Genomic DNA, 15492 nt, shown 5'->3' with positions numbered 1-15492 from the left:
TGTCGCTCAGCACTGTGGGCGTGTCCCCTTCGCGTGTGTCCCCAGACGCATGTAACTCTAGGTTCACTGCTCGGCCGGCTGGCTTTCCTCGGTATGACGGTGCCACGGTGCACTTATCCGGCCCCTGCCAGTGGGCACTTAGGGCTTTGCGCGCTTTTGTTCTTCCGGACCGTGTGGCGGTGAGCTCTCTTGCAGGTGTCCCCTCCGGCACGTGCCTCAGTTTTTCTGGACTTATACCTCGTTTAATGAAGCCATATAGGTTTTCGGCGGTACCAGCCTGGAAAACGAAACGAAACCCGTACTCAGTTTGCATGACCCAGAGTCCTGAGCCCAAAGCTGGCGGGAGTCACGTGTCTGAACACTCACAACGGTGATGTTTCAGGCGATGTTTCAAGTGTGCTGCCCAGGGAGCTCAGCGGGGGGCACGGAGGCTCCGAGGCACCGGCTAAGCTGGGGGTCGTCCAGGGGGAGGGCGAACCGTGGGTAAACCCGGGGAGGCAGCCCAGAGCCCTGCATCTGCCCTGTGTCCTCCTCACAGAATTAATCTGGTCCTCGGCCTGTCACCTCCTCAACAGCTGTGTCCTCAGTCCTGTTCTCCACAGCGAGGCTGAGTTCGCAGAAAGCGCCTGGCATCCGGTCTTGCCACACGGGGCCACTTGGGCTGGTGCATCCAGTCAGAGCTCACCTGCCCGCTAGTATCTGTCTGTACGTGGGCACTTGGCAGTCATCAGAGCGGCAGAGTCTCCCGATGTGCCGATTCCCAGCTGTGCCTTCTGGTTTCGGCTCCGGCTGTTAACCAGCGTCCTGTGGCAGTGTGTTTAGTGGAAACCTGTGTGCGCCGTGAGCTTCCTTCGGGACGGGGTTACCGCGCTGTTGGCTGAGTTCAACGTTGATGAGTCAATAGCGTGTATGAACTGTGGTGTCTTTAAACAGAAACGCACGTGATGCAAGCTGATGTATTGATCGGCCGTGACTAGAGGCTCACAGAAACCTAACCCCAGTATCTCTCCCAGGAGCAGCGGCTTCACGTTCAGCAGTTCAGTGTTTGCAGGGACTTTCTAGAACAGAACTGCTATGAATGAGTGGCGAGAACCGCCTGCAGTTCCCGTGGCAGGCGGAGTGACTCAGGGTGAACCTAAGGGTGTCCCCACCCCACAGAGCCTGCGTGCGTGCTGCCTTGGCCAAGAGCCCTTGCTGGTGGGATCCGCAGCATGGAGCTGCAGATACAGAGGCCACTCGGAGTTAACCGGGTGGGCCCCGTCTGCTGATCAGGGCTCCTTAAACGCAGGCTCCTGTCCCCTCTGGGGTGAGAGGGAAATGTGACTGCAGAACAGAGGACCAGGGAGAATGGAGCATGGCACGTCGGCTCCACAGCCTTTGGGGACAGGACAGGCCACAGCCAGGGAACGCAAGCTGCCTCTAGAAGCCAGGAGAGGCGTGGAAACCCCCAGAGCTGCCGGCACCTTGGTCTCAAGCCTGGTGAGGTCCACGTCGGATTTCTGACCTCTTTAAGATTTTTGTGTTGTGTCAGCGTCGGGTCGTTTAACGTGTCGTATTGTTTAGAAACTTGTGTTGTTTTGTCACTGAGGTTACAGTAATTTGTTGTGGCAGCCAGAGGGAATGCAGACAGGTCCCCCGCCTTAAAGCCTTGTCCAGAGACGGGTTTTCGGCTCAGTCTTTAAGGGGTGGGTGTGTGCACACACGCACGTGTGTGTTTTCTCCTCCGTTAGCTCTCGCCTCCAACCTGATGGCCAGACTCCACCAGAAAATAGGTCTGGTGCACTTGGCCAAGTCCACTTAGGGGGTCACTGTGCTAAGAACAGTTCCTCCAAGAGCCGCTTCCACTGAAGTGCTCTTTGGAGCAAATCGGAAGCTCTGCAGGAGTCACTCCCTGGTTCCTGGATCCCCCACCTTGGCGACTTAAGAGCTGGTGAATTCGTAGACAATCCCCCGTCACCGTTGTTTAATGTGCATTTGAAAACTGGCTCTGTGCTCAGGCTTTACGCAAAAACCACCGTGTCAGCCTCAGGGTGCCGCGGCACAGGAAGCATCTCAGTAGGGTCTCCATCTCCCGGGGCTCCTGCCAGGTGTGTAGAAGGAGGCTGGCAGCTCTCGAGTCCAGTGGCACCTTTCTTCCCATTGTGAAGCCCGGAAGCTCACACCAGACACCCTTTGCTTAACGACCCCTCACATCTTGAGAAGGGGCGCTTCAGAACCCCGTCCTGGGCATCTGTTTCCGTGCCAGCCCTCAGCTCCCCTGCCCTCGGCACTGGTTCAGGTCCCCGTGTCCCCTTGTCTCTGCCTTTACTCACTCCATGTCCCTTTCTCCTTTCTGCACCCAACCCATCCTTCAAAGTCCAGTTCAGGACCATCTCCTTCGTGAACCCTGCCTGGTTCTCTCCCCACGAGGAGGAAGCAGGCTCTCCCTATCCCTTGGCATAGATCTCTTCTATTATCATTTTTTTGGTGTGGCTATATTATTAATTTTCCCCCTCTACCACATCTGGCACATCTAATGATTATGCGTTGAATGAATTGGGCAAGTTTCTCAAAAGGAGGAATCCGGGTTTCTGACTTTGACCCCAGTTGTCCATCCCCATCCGGACAGAGCAGATCAGCTCAGGGTAGGAGTCTGCAGGGTGACTGAGTGATTGAAATAGGGCTGATACAGTAACCCAGGGTCCTATGACAGGAGACTGAAGGGAGGGACCAGGGACGATTCCCAAGGTGATGACCCTGGGCGCTGGCTTTGCGTCTGGACGTGGGAAGGAGAAAGGAAAAGAGGACACACGCAGCTAGAGTGAGGCCCCAGCGTTGGAGCCTCAGGGCCACTGGCCTGCCCTGTTGGGTTCTTACCCCTCGTCCGGGAGCCCAGACACAGTCTGTGGAGTCGGTCCTTCCGGGGAAGCGGAGGCAGCCCCGGGTGCTGGGACATGGCCCTGGCTGCTAGACCCGCGTCACGAGGCGGAGAGGGATTTGAGCACTCTTACGGCTCCGAGCTTAAGAAGCGGCAACGCCAGATGTGTATCACATGGGTGACGACAGAGAAGGAAGGCCGGGGGGAAAGACCACCAGACTGGGAGGACAGGCTTGCTTTTCTCCTGCAAAAAATAAAAACAGCCTCATTGAAGAGTACCTTGAGTCAGAATTGCACTGCCGTCTTGGCCAATGCAGCACGACCCTGACCCCACGTCGTGGGGGTGAAACTCCGTTCCCTGCGTGGAAGTGCGGCCTGGATGCGCACAGCAGCGCCATCCGGGAGAATGGGGAGGACGGGGATCTCGGGTGGGGGCGCTGGGGGCAGGAATCCCATTAGCCCGGATGGAGGGTAGAAATCCACTTGGGGGTGGTGAGGGCCGGCCGGCAGGCGGGCTTGGTTGGCTGGGTGAGAGCGGGAAGAAGAGGGCGGACTGGAGACTGGTGGAGCAGTTGTGTGCCAGGGGCCCCTCTCCACTGGGGGTTTCCTACCCATTCCTTCCAGCTCGGTACCCCGCCCACCCTGCCCCACAGGTGGAGCTTCGGGATTGGGTACAGCCCATCAGCTGTGTGGTTGGTGCTGTGAGATTTCTTGGAGTCGAGGTTCCGTCACTGTCCCCTCGGGTGGGGCTTCTGTGGCAGAGGAAGAGCCGTCAGGTCGGCCTGCTGTGGACGTGGTTTTTATCCCTGCCTGGGTGTGTGGGAAGCCATGGGTCCCTCCTAGGAGGGCTCCCCAGAAGGCCTTTCACCCCAGGAACGCGGACTCGTTACTGCCCCTGTCACGTGGGCCCCACGGCAGATCCTGTTTCTGGGCCTTGTCGGAGTCGTGGGGCCCTGCACACGGCTGCTGCCTGCACACAGCCTTCCTGGCCGCCTTTCCTTGGGTCTTGTGCCCCGCAGCCAGCAGCAGGCGTGCGTGCGTCGGGTGGTCTGTGGTTTTTAAAGCACGTTCACACTGAGTCCCACAGCACGTCGCCCCCACCTCCTGTGGTACAGGTGAGGAAACTGAGGCTCAGAAGGGGCTGCCTCTTGCATAAAGTCATGGGGCCGAGAGTGCCCTCCCAGGAGCTCCCGGAGGGCGGGCTGTGCGTGCTAACGGTATCTGTTGTCTCAATGGATATTGGTTGTCCCGGTACCTAATGGGAGCCAGGCCCCCGCCACCCTCCCAGCTCCTCACGGGAGGCACGCTGCCCACTGGAAGTTGGTGTTTGGGGGTGGGGAGGGGGGTGAGGCTGTCCCAGGTGGCATTGCTGGAGTGAAGATGAGCCCTGAGGGAGGAGAAGGGGGCCCCTGAGAACGGCTCGTCTCCGTCTGTGGCCCGCAGCACGGTCCCCGGGTGCTCGCCCACTGCCGGGGCACGAACGGTGACAGCGAGTGTGTGTGCGTGCGCACGTGTGCATGTGCGAGGCCTGACCGCGCATCCTGAGAAAGGACAGGTCTGCCTACTCCGTTCACTAGAAGGGTGGGTGGCAGCTGGGGGCCCAGGAGCAGTTTGCCCCGGTGACCGCCGGAACTGCCGGCCTAACCCCGGCCGCTCCCTTCTCCTCGGCCCTGCTGGTCTGTGCTGCGGTGACTGTGCCGAGATCCCGAGACTCCTCCCAGCTCTGAGTTCTCGAGACTGACTTTGCAGTTGAGAAGGGCGAGTGCCCCTGGACAAATTGGGGGGGTGTGTAGGGAGAGGAGTGGTCGGGCAGGGTCACGGCCATAAACACACAGCAGGGGTTGGTCTCCCGGGCTGAGAGCTGCTGATGGCTTCACCTCTCCCTGCTTGCCACGTGCTGTCCTGGGATCAGCACCTGCCCAGGTGCTTTTGTAGCCACGCTGGAAGAAACCGGTCTTGGGGACCGTGGGCCACCGTGGCCGTGAGTCACCTGTTAGCCAAGCCTGTTGTCACCGCCCTGATATGACAGGCGAGCAGTCGAGCCGGGTGAGGGTACATTCCTCAGCACGCACTCAGAGCCTCCGCCTGGAGCTGTGTCAGGGAGCTGCGTGTCGGAGCTCTGCCCTCACAGCGGCCCTCGGCGCCCCGAGCGTGTGTGGGCCCGGTCCCACACAGCTCCAGCCTGGCGTGTTTCTGTTTGGTCTTTAGAGGCTCTTTGCCTGCCAGCCTTCCTTTCCTGTGTTCTGTGCTCCCAAACCACAGACTTGTGGCTCTCACGCGGGTTCCTGTCGATAAGAAACCATTGCCGTTCCGGGAGTGGGGTCCTCTGGATGCGAACCAGCCCGGGCCTGGCTTGCTCAGATTTTTTTCTGTGCAAATTTTCCCGAACCTTTGCTCTCTGGTGAGGGAGCCAGCTGTGGGCAGACCTGGGGTGGAGAGCAGGGAGCTGGGCTGGCGGCCTCCAGCCAGAGTGCCAGCCTGGCCTGAATTTCCCACAAGCAGACACCAAGGGGAAGTTGGGGATACGGACAGGTGCTGCCGTCCGCTAGCTCCTGAGTCCGCTGCCACCGCGGAGCGGTGTGTGAGGTCGTGTCAGGTCCTTCCTGGTTCAAGCGTGGGCACAGCAGTGATGGGGTTGCTCACTTCAAGTTCACAGTCCGGCGGGCAGAGGACCATAAAGAGATGGGAATGAGGCGGTGCCGTCACCGAACAGAAGACGCAGCTCGAGTGAACCTGGTCCAAGGTGATGTCTGAAGGGGGTGGGGGCTTGAGAAAAGAAGGGCCAGTAGTGCCAGGGGACAGGTGGCCAGGGGCCACATCGCTCCTGCCTAGATAAGGAGGCAGGTGATAGAGAACCAGGAGGGCTTCCTGGAAGAGGTGGCTTCTCATTAGTTAGGCTTTTAAAAATGGAAGGGGTCTTAGAGACAGGAGCGACGGCCTCTGTGTTCCAGGAGGCAGGGGCGCTGGGCTTTAGATCGATTCATCGGTCACCTTAGCTCGTCGTGGTTGGGGTACTCACGGCCCCTCATTGAGACTTGTGCCCGGGCGCCTAGCCCCTTGTGTGGTAAGCTGTGCTCCCCGTGTTTGATACTGACCTTGCGTCTGTGCCTTCCAAGCAGGATTTCCAAACTTCATCTCCTGTCTCTTCCTGAAGAGTTAGTCTTACGTCAGCTCTGCCATCGATAAAAGAGGAGTTCGTGGAACACTCTTATTGTCTCTGCACACGCAGAGCAGAATCCTGCTTCGCCACCCTGACTGTGGACCGGCAGCTGGCGGCCACCGCACGGCACCCGCTGAGCGACGCGGGGCTGGCGCCGCCCGGCCAGGCAGGACTCGGGGGATTTATTACATTTGCCTGTGGGCTGGGTGTTTCTTTTTTATAAGTTTTCGTCTGAAACTGACTTTCCCAGTTGTGTGACCCACAGCCCTCCTGCCTCATCGCCAAGATGAGACGATAAAACGCACAAGGCTGATACATATCCAGACATTTTAGCCCTGTCATGAATCCCACGTGTGGCCTTTTCCAAGGAGACGAGCGTCAGACAATTGCTGGCATCTTGGTAGTTGGTAAAAACTGTCTGGACGGTCAGGGATGCCGGCTGGGATCAGGCCCAGCTCAGAGTCCCCCCGTCGGCGGGCCTGGTTCCTTCCACCTGTCCTGGGAGGAGGCAGAGGGAGCTCACAGCCTGAGCCCCCACCCCAGTCTGCTGGTCCCTCTGCCGGGCCTGTGGCTTTGCTTCTCCCTTTCCCAGGGTGTGTTCTGGGCAGAGCCACAGTCAGCAGGTGGGGGCGAGGGAGTCCTATCCAGTTCTTCCCAGGTTAGCAACACCGTGCCACGGGAAGGGTTCTGCATGAGGGAGACTGGTGGACCCCCCCGGAGAGCTCCAGTCTGGCACACCCCTGGTATTTGTCCAGGGCTCTTTGGTGTTTGGGAGCTTTGGCCTCGTGTCAGCCCTGAGCCATGGGTATTGTGTCAAGTTCCAGAAGGCTCAGGACAGAGCCGGCCCTTGAATTCAGGTCTCCTGCCCCTGGGCCAGCATAGGTAACTTGGGTCCTTGGCCTGACATCCAGGAGCAGGAAAGGTCCTCCCGACCACCCGCTTGCAGGGGCCTAAGATCAGCCCCACACTTGCTGGTGGGAGGGCTGGGGTTTGCAGCCCACCCCAAGGGCCGACCTCAGTCCCCAGCAGACCAGTGCTCGTTATTAATCAGCTCCCTTGCACCCAGAGCCCTGACACCCAGCCTCTGAAAATAAGGAAATGGGCGCCTGGGTTGCTCAGGTGGTTGAGGATCCAACTTTGGCTCAGGTCATGGTCTCACTGTTCGTGGGCTCGAACCCCGCATGGAGCTCTGCCCTGGTGGTATGGAGCCTGCTTGGGATTCTCTCCCACTTGCTCTGCCCCTCCCCGACTTGTGTTCTCTCTCTTAAAATAAATAAATAAAAAGAAAGAAAGGGAGGGAGGGAAAAGAAAACAAGGAAACAAGCCAGAGAAGTGCAGGGGCAGCCTCCGGAGACGGGTGATTTAACACTTTCGGGGCTCAGTCACCCCTTCCGCCCGGCTTGGTCTCACTCACAGCGTGCACCACACTGCCTGGCCCTGAGCAAGGCACCTCGCCTCCTGGGCCTTAGTTGTCCTGTTTGTGAGGTGAAGGTAGTTGCTCAGAGGCTGCAGCTGGGCCCGGTGGTTGCTGGAGGTCTCAGGTGGCTCTTTCCGTTACTTTTGGGGTCTCAAGGATGACAGAAGGACCGCGGAACATCATCATCTGTGCTGTGTGACTCTCAGCTCCTGCTGTCCTGCCTTCCTCTCCAAGCCATGAGTGTTTCAGCTGGAAGCCGGCTTTCCCCAGCACCCAGCAGGGCCACTTCCTCCCCCAGATTCTGTATAATCGATCAGCGACCTGGTTAACTGTGGATGAAAAGGAGGGCCAGTTTTGTTAAGTGGCCTCTGCTTCCTTGTGGGGAAGCTCTGGCATCTTAATGGAAATCCGAGGATTGTCGATCTTTACAGTTGAACCTGGGCCAACACTCCATTTCATTGACAAGGAAACCGGGAGGGTCCCCAGAGGAGCCAAGACTAGGACTAGAGGTCACTGCTCCACCACGGTGCGTGGGGAGGGTGCTCAGTCCTGTGGCTCCTGGCCAGACGGACTGGGAGGGGAAATCCCTGTCTGTAGCCAGTGTTGGCCAGCCTGGGCCCTCCGCAGGCCGACACTCAGCCTGCCCTGTCCCCACACCATGCACGTGGAGCCCAGGCCGGGCAGGGCGAGTTTCTGGTTACTCCATCTCCTAGGACTGCTGAGTCACCTTGGGGGAGGGACAGGCACTTCCTTGAAGCAGGGCTGAGGCCAGCTCTGTACGTTTGGTGGCTGGGACCCTGAAGCAACAGGAGACGACTTGCAGCTGCCTGTGCCCATTCTGCCTCCTCTCGGCCCCTCACTTGGCCTCCGGGAGGGTCCGTGCCACTGCGCCTGTGTTTCGTTAGCCCCTCCTCGGGAGGCGGGGGGGGGGGGGGGGGGGCGGCCCTGAAGGGAAGCAGCCGGGGCACGGCCAGCACACCACACTGACCCTGTCCTGTCCAAGAGCGACCCTTTGTAGGTGGGAAGAGGGGCCAGCCAGTCCGATGGTATCCATCAAGCCCATGCAACCTGCTGGCTTGGGGCAGAAAGCAAGACACATGGTCCCTGCACCCTGGGAGTGTGCTGTCAGCTAGGGACCAACGTGGTATCCAGAGTTAGGGAGAGTGCTCTGAGGGGGGGGCCTGGGGGCCTCTAACAGGACATCACACTGAAGCTGGGGCCTCTGGCTCCCCCCAGCAGTTAGGCCGAAGTGATGGACTGGGGGCACGGAAGCAGTCCTGGGGGTGCAGGCAAAGCCCGGGCAGGTGCCTGGAGAGGGTGGCAGGCCCTGACTTGGCTTACGGAGAGTCCTGGACAGGAGGCAGGAGCAAGGCCCGGGGAGGGAGGCCAGTGTGGAGGCTCCCCGGGCCCCAGGGAGGGGTGAGGAGAGTCCGAACCAGGGAGGGGGCAGGCCTGGTTCAGGCACGTGGAGGGGGCACGAAGGGACCTCGTGACAGACTCCTAGGTGTCGTGAACCTCATTAGGAAATTCGTGTGACCGTGTGGGGGAGGGTGGGCCGGGACTTAGCAGTCAGTGAAGAAAAATCCTTTTAGCTGGAGCCGAAGGGGCAGCTTCCTGGGCGTCTGCCTTGTGGGAGCCTCTCCCGGCTGGTGCTCGGACTGTGTTGCCTGCAGAAGCAGAGGTCGGGGCTTGAAGACCAGGCCTCAGCGACATCCCTCTTGTGTCTCGGGGACAGCGACACCCAGAGCTTCGTCACCTGACTCGTCACTCCCTCCGCCTTGACAGTCCCTGAGTGATTCTCCCCGTCTGCCTCGCCACTTCCTTCTCCAGTCGGTTCTTCCCGATGCTCGCTTCCTGCTTTGCTCCCAGTGCAGTGGCCATGGCTAGCTCAGACTTCTGGATTAAGCCAGACAGGTGACTCCAGGGCCTTCCCCCGTCATTTGAACAGCATGTGCCAGGCAGGGAAGCGGCAGCTGGGAGTTCACGCGGCATTCGGCTCACCGCCTTCCAGACAGCAAAGTGTCGATCTTCCCGGGCCAGCCCGGGGGCCCTGCTCTTCGTCTCGAGGAGCCAAGCGGTACGGGGAGGTGGGAGGCTTGAGCCCGCCTGAGACGTGACCTAAACGCCGGTCCTGCAGGTGGCAGAAAACCACGGGGGTCCAGATGGCAAGAGGCCAGGTCCGACCGGGGCCCCCATGCCAGGCTCCTCTGCACAGCTTTCCTGGCTCTTTCCCCAGACGACAGCCAGTCCCGTCTGGCCGGGAGACCGGCAGCTGGCATGTCCCTGCAGTCTGGGGGGCCTCCGGCTTCTGCTTCTGAGCCAGCGTCTCAGCCGCTACTGCCCCTTCTGCTGAGGGAACGCCCCGGCTTTCAGAGGCCACTGTCTTCTGGCACCAATACTAGGCTCCCGTGAGGCCCTGCCATACTGCGTGCGGAAGTGTGTCTGCTCGCCGGGGCCTGATCTGGTGGCCACCATGCCCAGTTTGGAGCCTCTGTGTGGAACGTAACGTCGGGAGACTTTTCCTGGTTGATCGCTTCCACTGCTCCGTTTCACCAAAAGCTGCAGTTGAGGAAACACTGAGTTTTGATCTCTAGGAGGAGAGGAAGTGTGCGTCCTGAGCCCGAAGGGTACGGGGAAATTGCAGAATTCCCGGTACGCCTAAGGAAGTTCTGACTTGTCGGAGCCCTTCCCTCCGTGGGGTTTACCAGAGGGGGTGGCGACTTAGCGCACAAATATTTACGAAGCGCCTGCGACGGATAACGTGTCGCTCGGTGCCAAGACCTCCAGTCTGTCGCTGACACGTCTTCACATCCTCCTGCTCCACCCACGAGGGGCGGGAAGGTTCATTTGGGCACAGATGATGTTTCTGTGGCCCCTACTTCAGTGGCACCTCTCCCTCACCCCCGGGGCGGTGGCCCAGCCCTGCGTCTTGTGACCTTTGCTCTCAGAGCCAGTGGGAGCTCCGCCCCAGTCAGCGAGCGGTTCTTCAGTTCTTCGGAGAACTCACGAGGCCCCGAGGGCCCGGCCTCTGGAAACTGTCCCGAGTATCCTGGGCACGCCGGGGGCCACGGAAGGTTTCCGGGTGGGAACGGACACATCGAGAGAAGGCGGCTCTGGGGCAGCCGGGCACCACACACGTCGCCTCCGCAGAAGCACACTCGGCTCGCCTCGCCTTGCCTTTTCAGAAAGAGAGAGTCCCGTTAGGCAGAGAGGACACCAGCTGTGTCTCTGCCGGCGCCCCTAGGTGGGGGCGCAGGGGGGTGGGAGGAGGAAGGAGAGCTTGGAGGAGCCCCGCAGTTTCTCGTTGGGCAGGGCAGCAGACAAGCTCAGCCCCGCGCCCTGCGCGTGCCGTGGTTCTGAGTCATGAGACGGAAGACCCGAGAGGGGCCGCTCTGCCGCGTTTGCTCAGAGCGTTCCAGATGTCAGGAGGCGGCAGGGAGGGCGGGCCAAGTGGGAAGGGGTTTGGAGAGAGTGTGTCCGTCCTCGGGTCCCTCCCCATGAAGTCACCCTGGCTCAGGAATTTCTCAGCTCTGCCTGTGGCCTCTTGGGGCCTCCCACGTCCAGGCCTGGTGCACACCGCATTCTGACCCCTCCTCATAGCCCTGGGAGGCCCTGTGTAGGCCCCGGGCCTCACCCTCCTTCCGTCGCTCACCGGTCGTCCAGTACAGGGCACCGCGTAGGCGGACCGGCAGGTCCCGTGGGTCTGAGCACAGCTCCCGTCTCCACATACAGCTCCACGGCCTGTCACCCTCGTTTCCTCATCTGTTAAATGGGCCCTCTGGTCCCTGCGTCCTCATTGAGTAGATACGGGGCCCGGCACTGAGTAGTCCAGGAACGGCAGCCCTCGTGGCCCGAACCTGCGTCTCGCCCATGTCTCTCTCTGCCCACCCGGCCTGGCCCTGCCATTTGGGACCCGGCCTTTCAGGTCCGGCTCAGACAGCACTGGCTTTGCGGCCACTACCTGCTGCCCTTTGGGCGTATTGACACCTCCTCTGTGACTCTTACCACGTTCTTCTCTCCGTTGCTCTTACGTCTGACGGTCTCCTCTCCCGTGCCGGAGGGGCGCTCCTCAAGGCCAGGACGGACTCCCGTGCCCGGTCCATACCGCTAGTGCCGGCCTGCCACCCCCTCCTGACAGCCGTCGCTGACTGGGGCAGCAGGTGCTCACACCTGAGAGCCAGGAGGCCTGGTCACTGGCCCGGATCCCCAGGATGGCAAGTCGAGGGCCACCGCCCTAGTGGCCGGGCTAGAGTGACTGGGCCTGGGCCCTCCGGGCTCCCCTTGGCCCCTTGTTTCCATCACCTATTCCAGGCCAGTCGCTCGGGCTCTCCAGCAGTGCCTACCGGCAGCTTCTCCCCTCCACGCCTGGCCCTGGGCTCGCCCTCACGTCTGAGGATGGTGTGGGGAATGTCACCCTAACGCCCACAGATGGGCAGGACCAAGTCAGCTAGGCAGAGGCAGGAGGGGAAGCGTGCGCCGGGAGAGGTCAGGTGACTTCCAGTGTTAGCCTGGGAGGTGGTCCTTGAGCGTCACAAGTAGGCCACCAGGGCACGAGGTGGCTGGACACAGTGTAGGACACGAGTAGGAAAACGTTAGCCCCCATCTGAGACCGTGTGGCCCCGAGCAGCCCCGCTCGTCCCCCCTTCTCCCCGCTCCTCTGTGCCAGCCTCCTCTTCCTTTTTTTTTTTTTTTCCCCTTAAGCCCTTAGATCATCAAAGCAGATCACCTGCCCAGGTCATTGAGCCTGCAGATCGGCCCCTTCATTTTCCGTGTCATGTGTATCGATCAGGTTTCCTTGCAGAGATGATTCGGTTACGAGGCTGCTGTTGGCTTCCTCCCACTCAGCAGGATTCGTGCCACTTCCCCAGCTGCCACCAAGTGGCCGCACACAGATGTGCCTGCCGGTGTGGACAGTTGTCCCCGTGCTTCTCCCCCACCCCCCATGAAAGACCCTGCCCTGGCCTTTCTGTGTTCCGCTTGACCACTGCTCATGGCACACGGCATCTCTGTTCCCTCTGGGGATCATTCTGCATACGCGCGCTTTCTCTCCCGAGTGTCCCGATCCCTCACTCCCCAAAGACGGCCAAGACTCTGGAACAATAAGGCCAGTCTTTGAAAGCACAGCCCCTTGCCCAACTGGTCTTTGGTACTGAAGCCCACAGGCCAACACCCACCCACGGGAGTCACGTGGGTGCTCTGGGCTGAGGATTCGGCTCCGTCCCCAGCTCGCTCCCCTCCCAGGTGCCCAGTTCACAGGTGGCGCCGTGAGGTCCACTGCTGATAAACACAAGATCCTGCGACAGGCCGCCGTCTGCCCGATGCAGCCGCTTGTGGACACAGCCTTGCATATGCGATCATTGAAAGGCCGGGTGGGATCTGGGCCCACGGAGTGCCCGGAGAGCAGTGCGGGGGGTCGGGCGAGCAGGGAGGCGTACAGGGAGCGGGGTCTCTTCCTCCATCACCGGCAGCAAGCGCCTCTGCAGTCTGAACTCGGGCATGGAGCCACGGATCCCTGTCCCGCCCTGGGGTGCCTGCCACCTGGGCCGGGGGCAGAGCGTGCTCTTCCCGAGGGTCAGAAGCAGTACGGGAGTAGTATCAGGCCAGACACGTGGTGAGCGTCCATTCGTGCAATTTCCAGAACAGGTACCACTAGAAGAGAGGGAACTTCCTTCCTGCTGGAGGTGTTCAGAAGCCTGGCAAGGCGCTGGCACTAAAACTCCTCTAAGGGTAACTCACGGCCGGCAGCTCGTGGGATAGGCCCACGGAATCTTGGTAAAGCCATTAAAGCAGACGGACACCGGAACCTCACCGCTCAGAGGTGCCCCGGAGCACGGTACTCACACAGCGGGTGCCTGGTGGCCCAGCCATGGTCTTTATTAACACAGCCGCCCAGCCTCCCCCAGGAGAGACCCCACCCCACCCTAGGCCCTCCGTGGACACGGTCCCCGAGTGCTAGCCTGAGGCCCACCGTGTGGGCAGAGCCAGGCCAGGTGGGCGAGGAGCGCGGGTGGACACGGAGATTCGCCTCCGGAGGCCGCTGCCAGGTCCCACCGAGTCTCGGCTCGTGGGGGCCACGTGGGGCACAGGCTTGTGTCTGAACTGAGGCAGAGCTCTGGAGATGCTCTGGCCCGGGCTGGGCTTCGTGCTGGCCCCCGGGAGGTGCCAGCACGGGTTTCACGGCGGCTGCCGTCACGGAAGCGCTGCCGGTGATCGGTGGGGCCCAGGAGGCTGTGGTTTCCACGCACCAGCGCGGCCATCGCGCTGCAGGAGCGGGTCCGCAGCCAGGCGGGGCTCAGCCAGTGGGGGGACGGTCCCTCCACACCGTGAGCCCGTGGGAGTCCCCGGCTGTGTCTCAGACGTGGAGGGGAAGAGCGGACCCACCAGGCGTGGGAGGAGGACAGGCTGTGGTGAGCATCGAGCGAGGGAGCACGGAAGGAGAGCTCCTCTTCGTCTGGGGCGCAGACTTTACAGGCGGAGGTGTTGTCTCTGTGATGGCGTCTGCTGCTCTCGTCGGGTCCGCTTTTCCTGAGCGGCACTGAAATGTCGGGTTTGCAGCCTTCCCCACGGACGGGCCCTTTGGGGCCCTCCAGCCCCCTCCACCCAGACAGCATCCCAGCCCCTGAGCTTCCGGGGCTGGCTGCTCAGTGATAGGAGGCCTGTGCTTCCTAGAAAACCCCGTTCCTTACACCCAAGGGTGCCTCCTCGTTACCGACATGGCTTCCGGCTTTCCCTGTGGAGCCCTCGGGGCCTGTCCACTGGACGCGGCCCGGGGAGCCCACACGCAGAGGTGTGGATTCTGATGCTGCGTTGCCGTGTGGCTCCTTTGGTTTTCCCTGTGGGCCTCTTGTCACGCTTTCATCCGTTTGAGCTGGTTCCAAGACCACGAGCCCTGGAGGGAAAGGATGTAGGGGACAGTCACCTGCTACCTGAGGGACTTGAGCCCCGAGCTCCCGGGCAGGGTGAAGGGAGGCTAGGAGGGGCCCGGGTGCCTCCAGCATGGCCTCCCGTGTGCCCAGGTGCAAGGATGGCCCGGAAAACCCATCCCTACGCATGGTGCTGAGGAGCTGGGGGCTCCCAAGGGAGGCACCCCCACCCCCCGCCCCTGGAAGACTGCAGGGTCGTCCCGTGCCCCTCCCCTGGGGGGAAGGCTGTGGCTCCTGCCCCGAGACCTGTCCCTGTTGGCCCCGTGTCCCTGTCGTCCTGCACCCGGGCCCGGAAGGTGTGGTTTTGAGCACTGTTGCTCCAGCTTCCACCCAGTTCACCAGAAGAGTCTGGTCTCACGTCAGGCAGAGAACTCATTTCCCTCTCTGGCAACCACTGAATTTGAGCATGTCCTGTTTTATCATCGTCGAAAGAACTGAAACCGTCCCATGAAATAAAATGGAACGCCCCGTCAACGCCCAGGGAGACACCAGGGTCTTTCCTCACCGAGTGGCTAGCAGAAGCAGGAGGGCGGCCCCTGCCCCTCCTACGAGGTCCCTGGGAGGATGGCGTAAGGCCCAAGCCGCTCCAGGTGGCAGCAGTCCTAGGGCGGGCCCTGCACCAGCCCGCTTCCTTCCTGCCCCCCCCCCCCACCCCCCGCGGTGGCCTCACCTGCACCCCAGGCCCTTCCTGGACTCCCAGGCTCAGCCTAGTAGAAAGCCCCTGACCCACTGGGCCACTCAGCCCCGTCTCCTCTTGACGCTGCCTGGGGGGCAGAGGCCACAAAGAGACGAGGCAGTTCCCACATCCGTTCAACCACAGGACCTCCTCCTCACTGCAGATCTGTTGGTTTCCCAGAGGCGCCCAGGGAGAATCCATATCGGGGAAGTGTCAGGCCCAGGGTTCCCGAGATTCCTTCCCAGAAATGCAGGGAAAGTGGGAAGAGGGAGGTGTGTGATTCCCTGAGCAAAGAGGCTTTGGCGAACCTCTTCCCCATGCCTAGAGCTGAACCGTGGCATCACTGGCTGCGTGTGAGCACTTCAGCCCCATGAGGGAACGTCACTCAGCTATTGGCTGGCCCCAGGCAGGTCTCTGGGGGTGGGGGGCACTCGAGTAGGCATGGCCAGGGAAGGCTTC

At 61.2% G+C, this 15492-nt stretch overlaps 2 protein-coding genes across 3 annotated transcripts in view; one reads left to right on the top strand and one right to left on the bottom strand.

The window, feature by feature from the left end:
• Positions 1-15492, top strand: part of SH3GL1 (SH3 domain containing GRB2 like 1, endophilin A2) — a 30358-nt gene that overhangs the window by 9349 nt on the left and 5517 nt on the right. The gene's annotated exons all lie outside the window — the stretch shown is intronic.
• Positions 12604-14744, bottom strand: LOC122236544. Of its 2 annotated transcripts, XM_042977799.1 has the most exons (3): positions 14604-14744; positions 14144-14323; positions 12604-13969 (listed from the first exon to the last, which is right to left on the bottom strand). In XM_042977799.1, the coding sequence occupies exons 1-3, from the start codon at positions 14731-14733 to the stop codon at positions 13356-13358; spliced, it is 924 nt and encodes a 307-aa protein (XP_042833733.1). In that variant the 5' UTR covers positions 14734-14744; the 3' UTR covers positions 12604-13355. The 2 variants fall into 2 exon arrangements, with proteins under 2 accessions (XP_042833733.1, XP_042833732.1); XM_042977798.1 differs by having other exon boundaries at positions 14144-14744.

Source organism: Panthera tigris, chromosome A2 (genome assembly GCF_018350195.1).
Source record: "Panthera tigris isolate Pti1 chromosome A2, P.tigris_Pti1_mat1.1, whole genome shotgun sequence".
NCBI classification, from domain to species: domain Eukaryota; kingdom Metazoa; phylum Chordata; class Mammalia; order Carnivora; family Felidae; genus Panthera; species Panthera tigris.
This window is presented reverse-complemented; position numbering and strand designations above follow the sequence as displayed.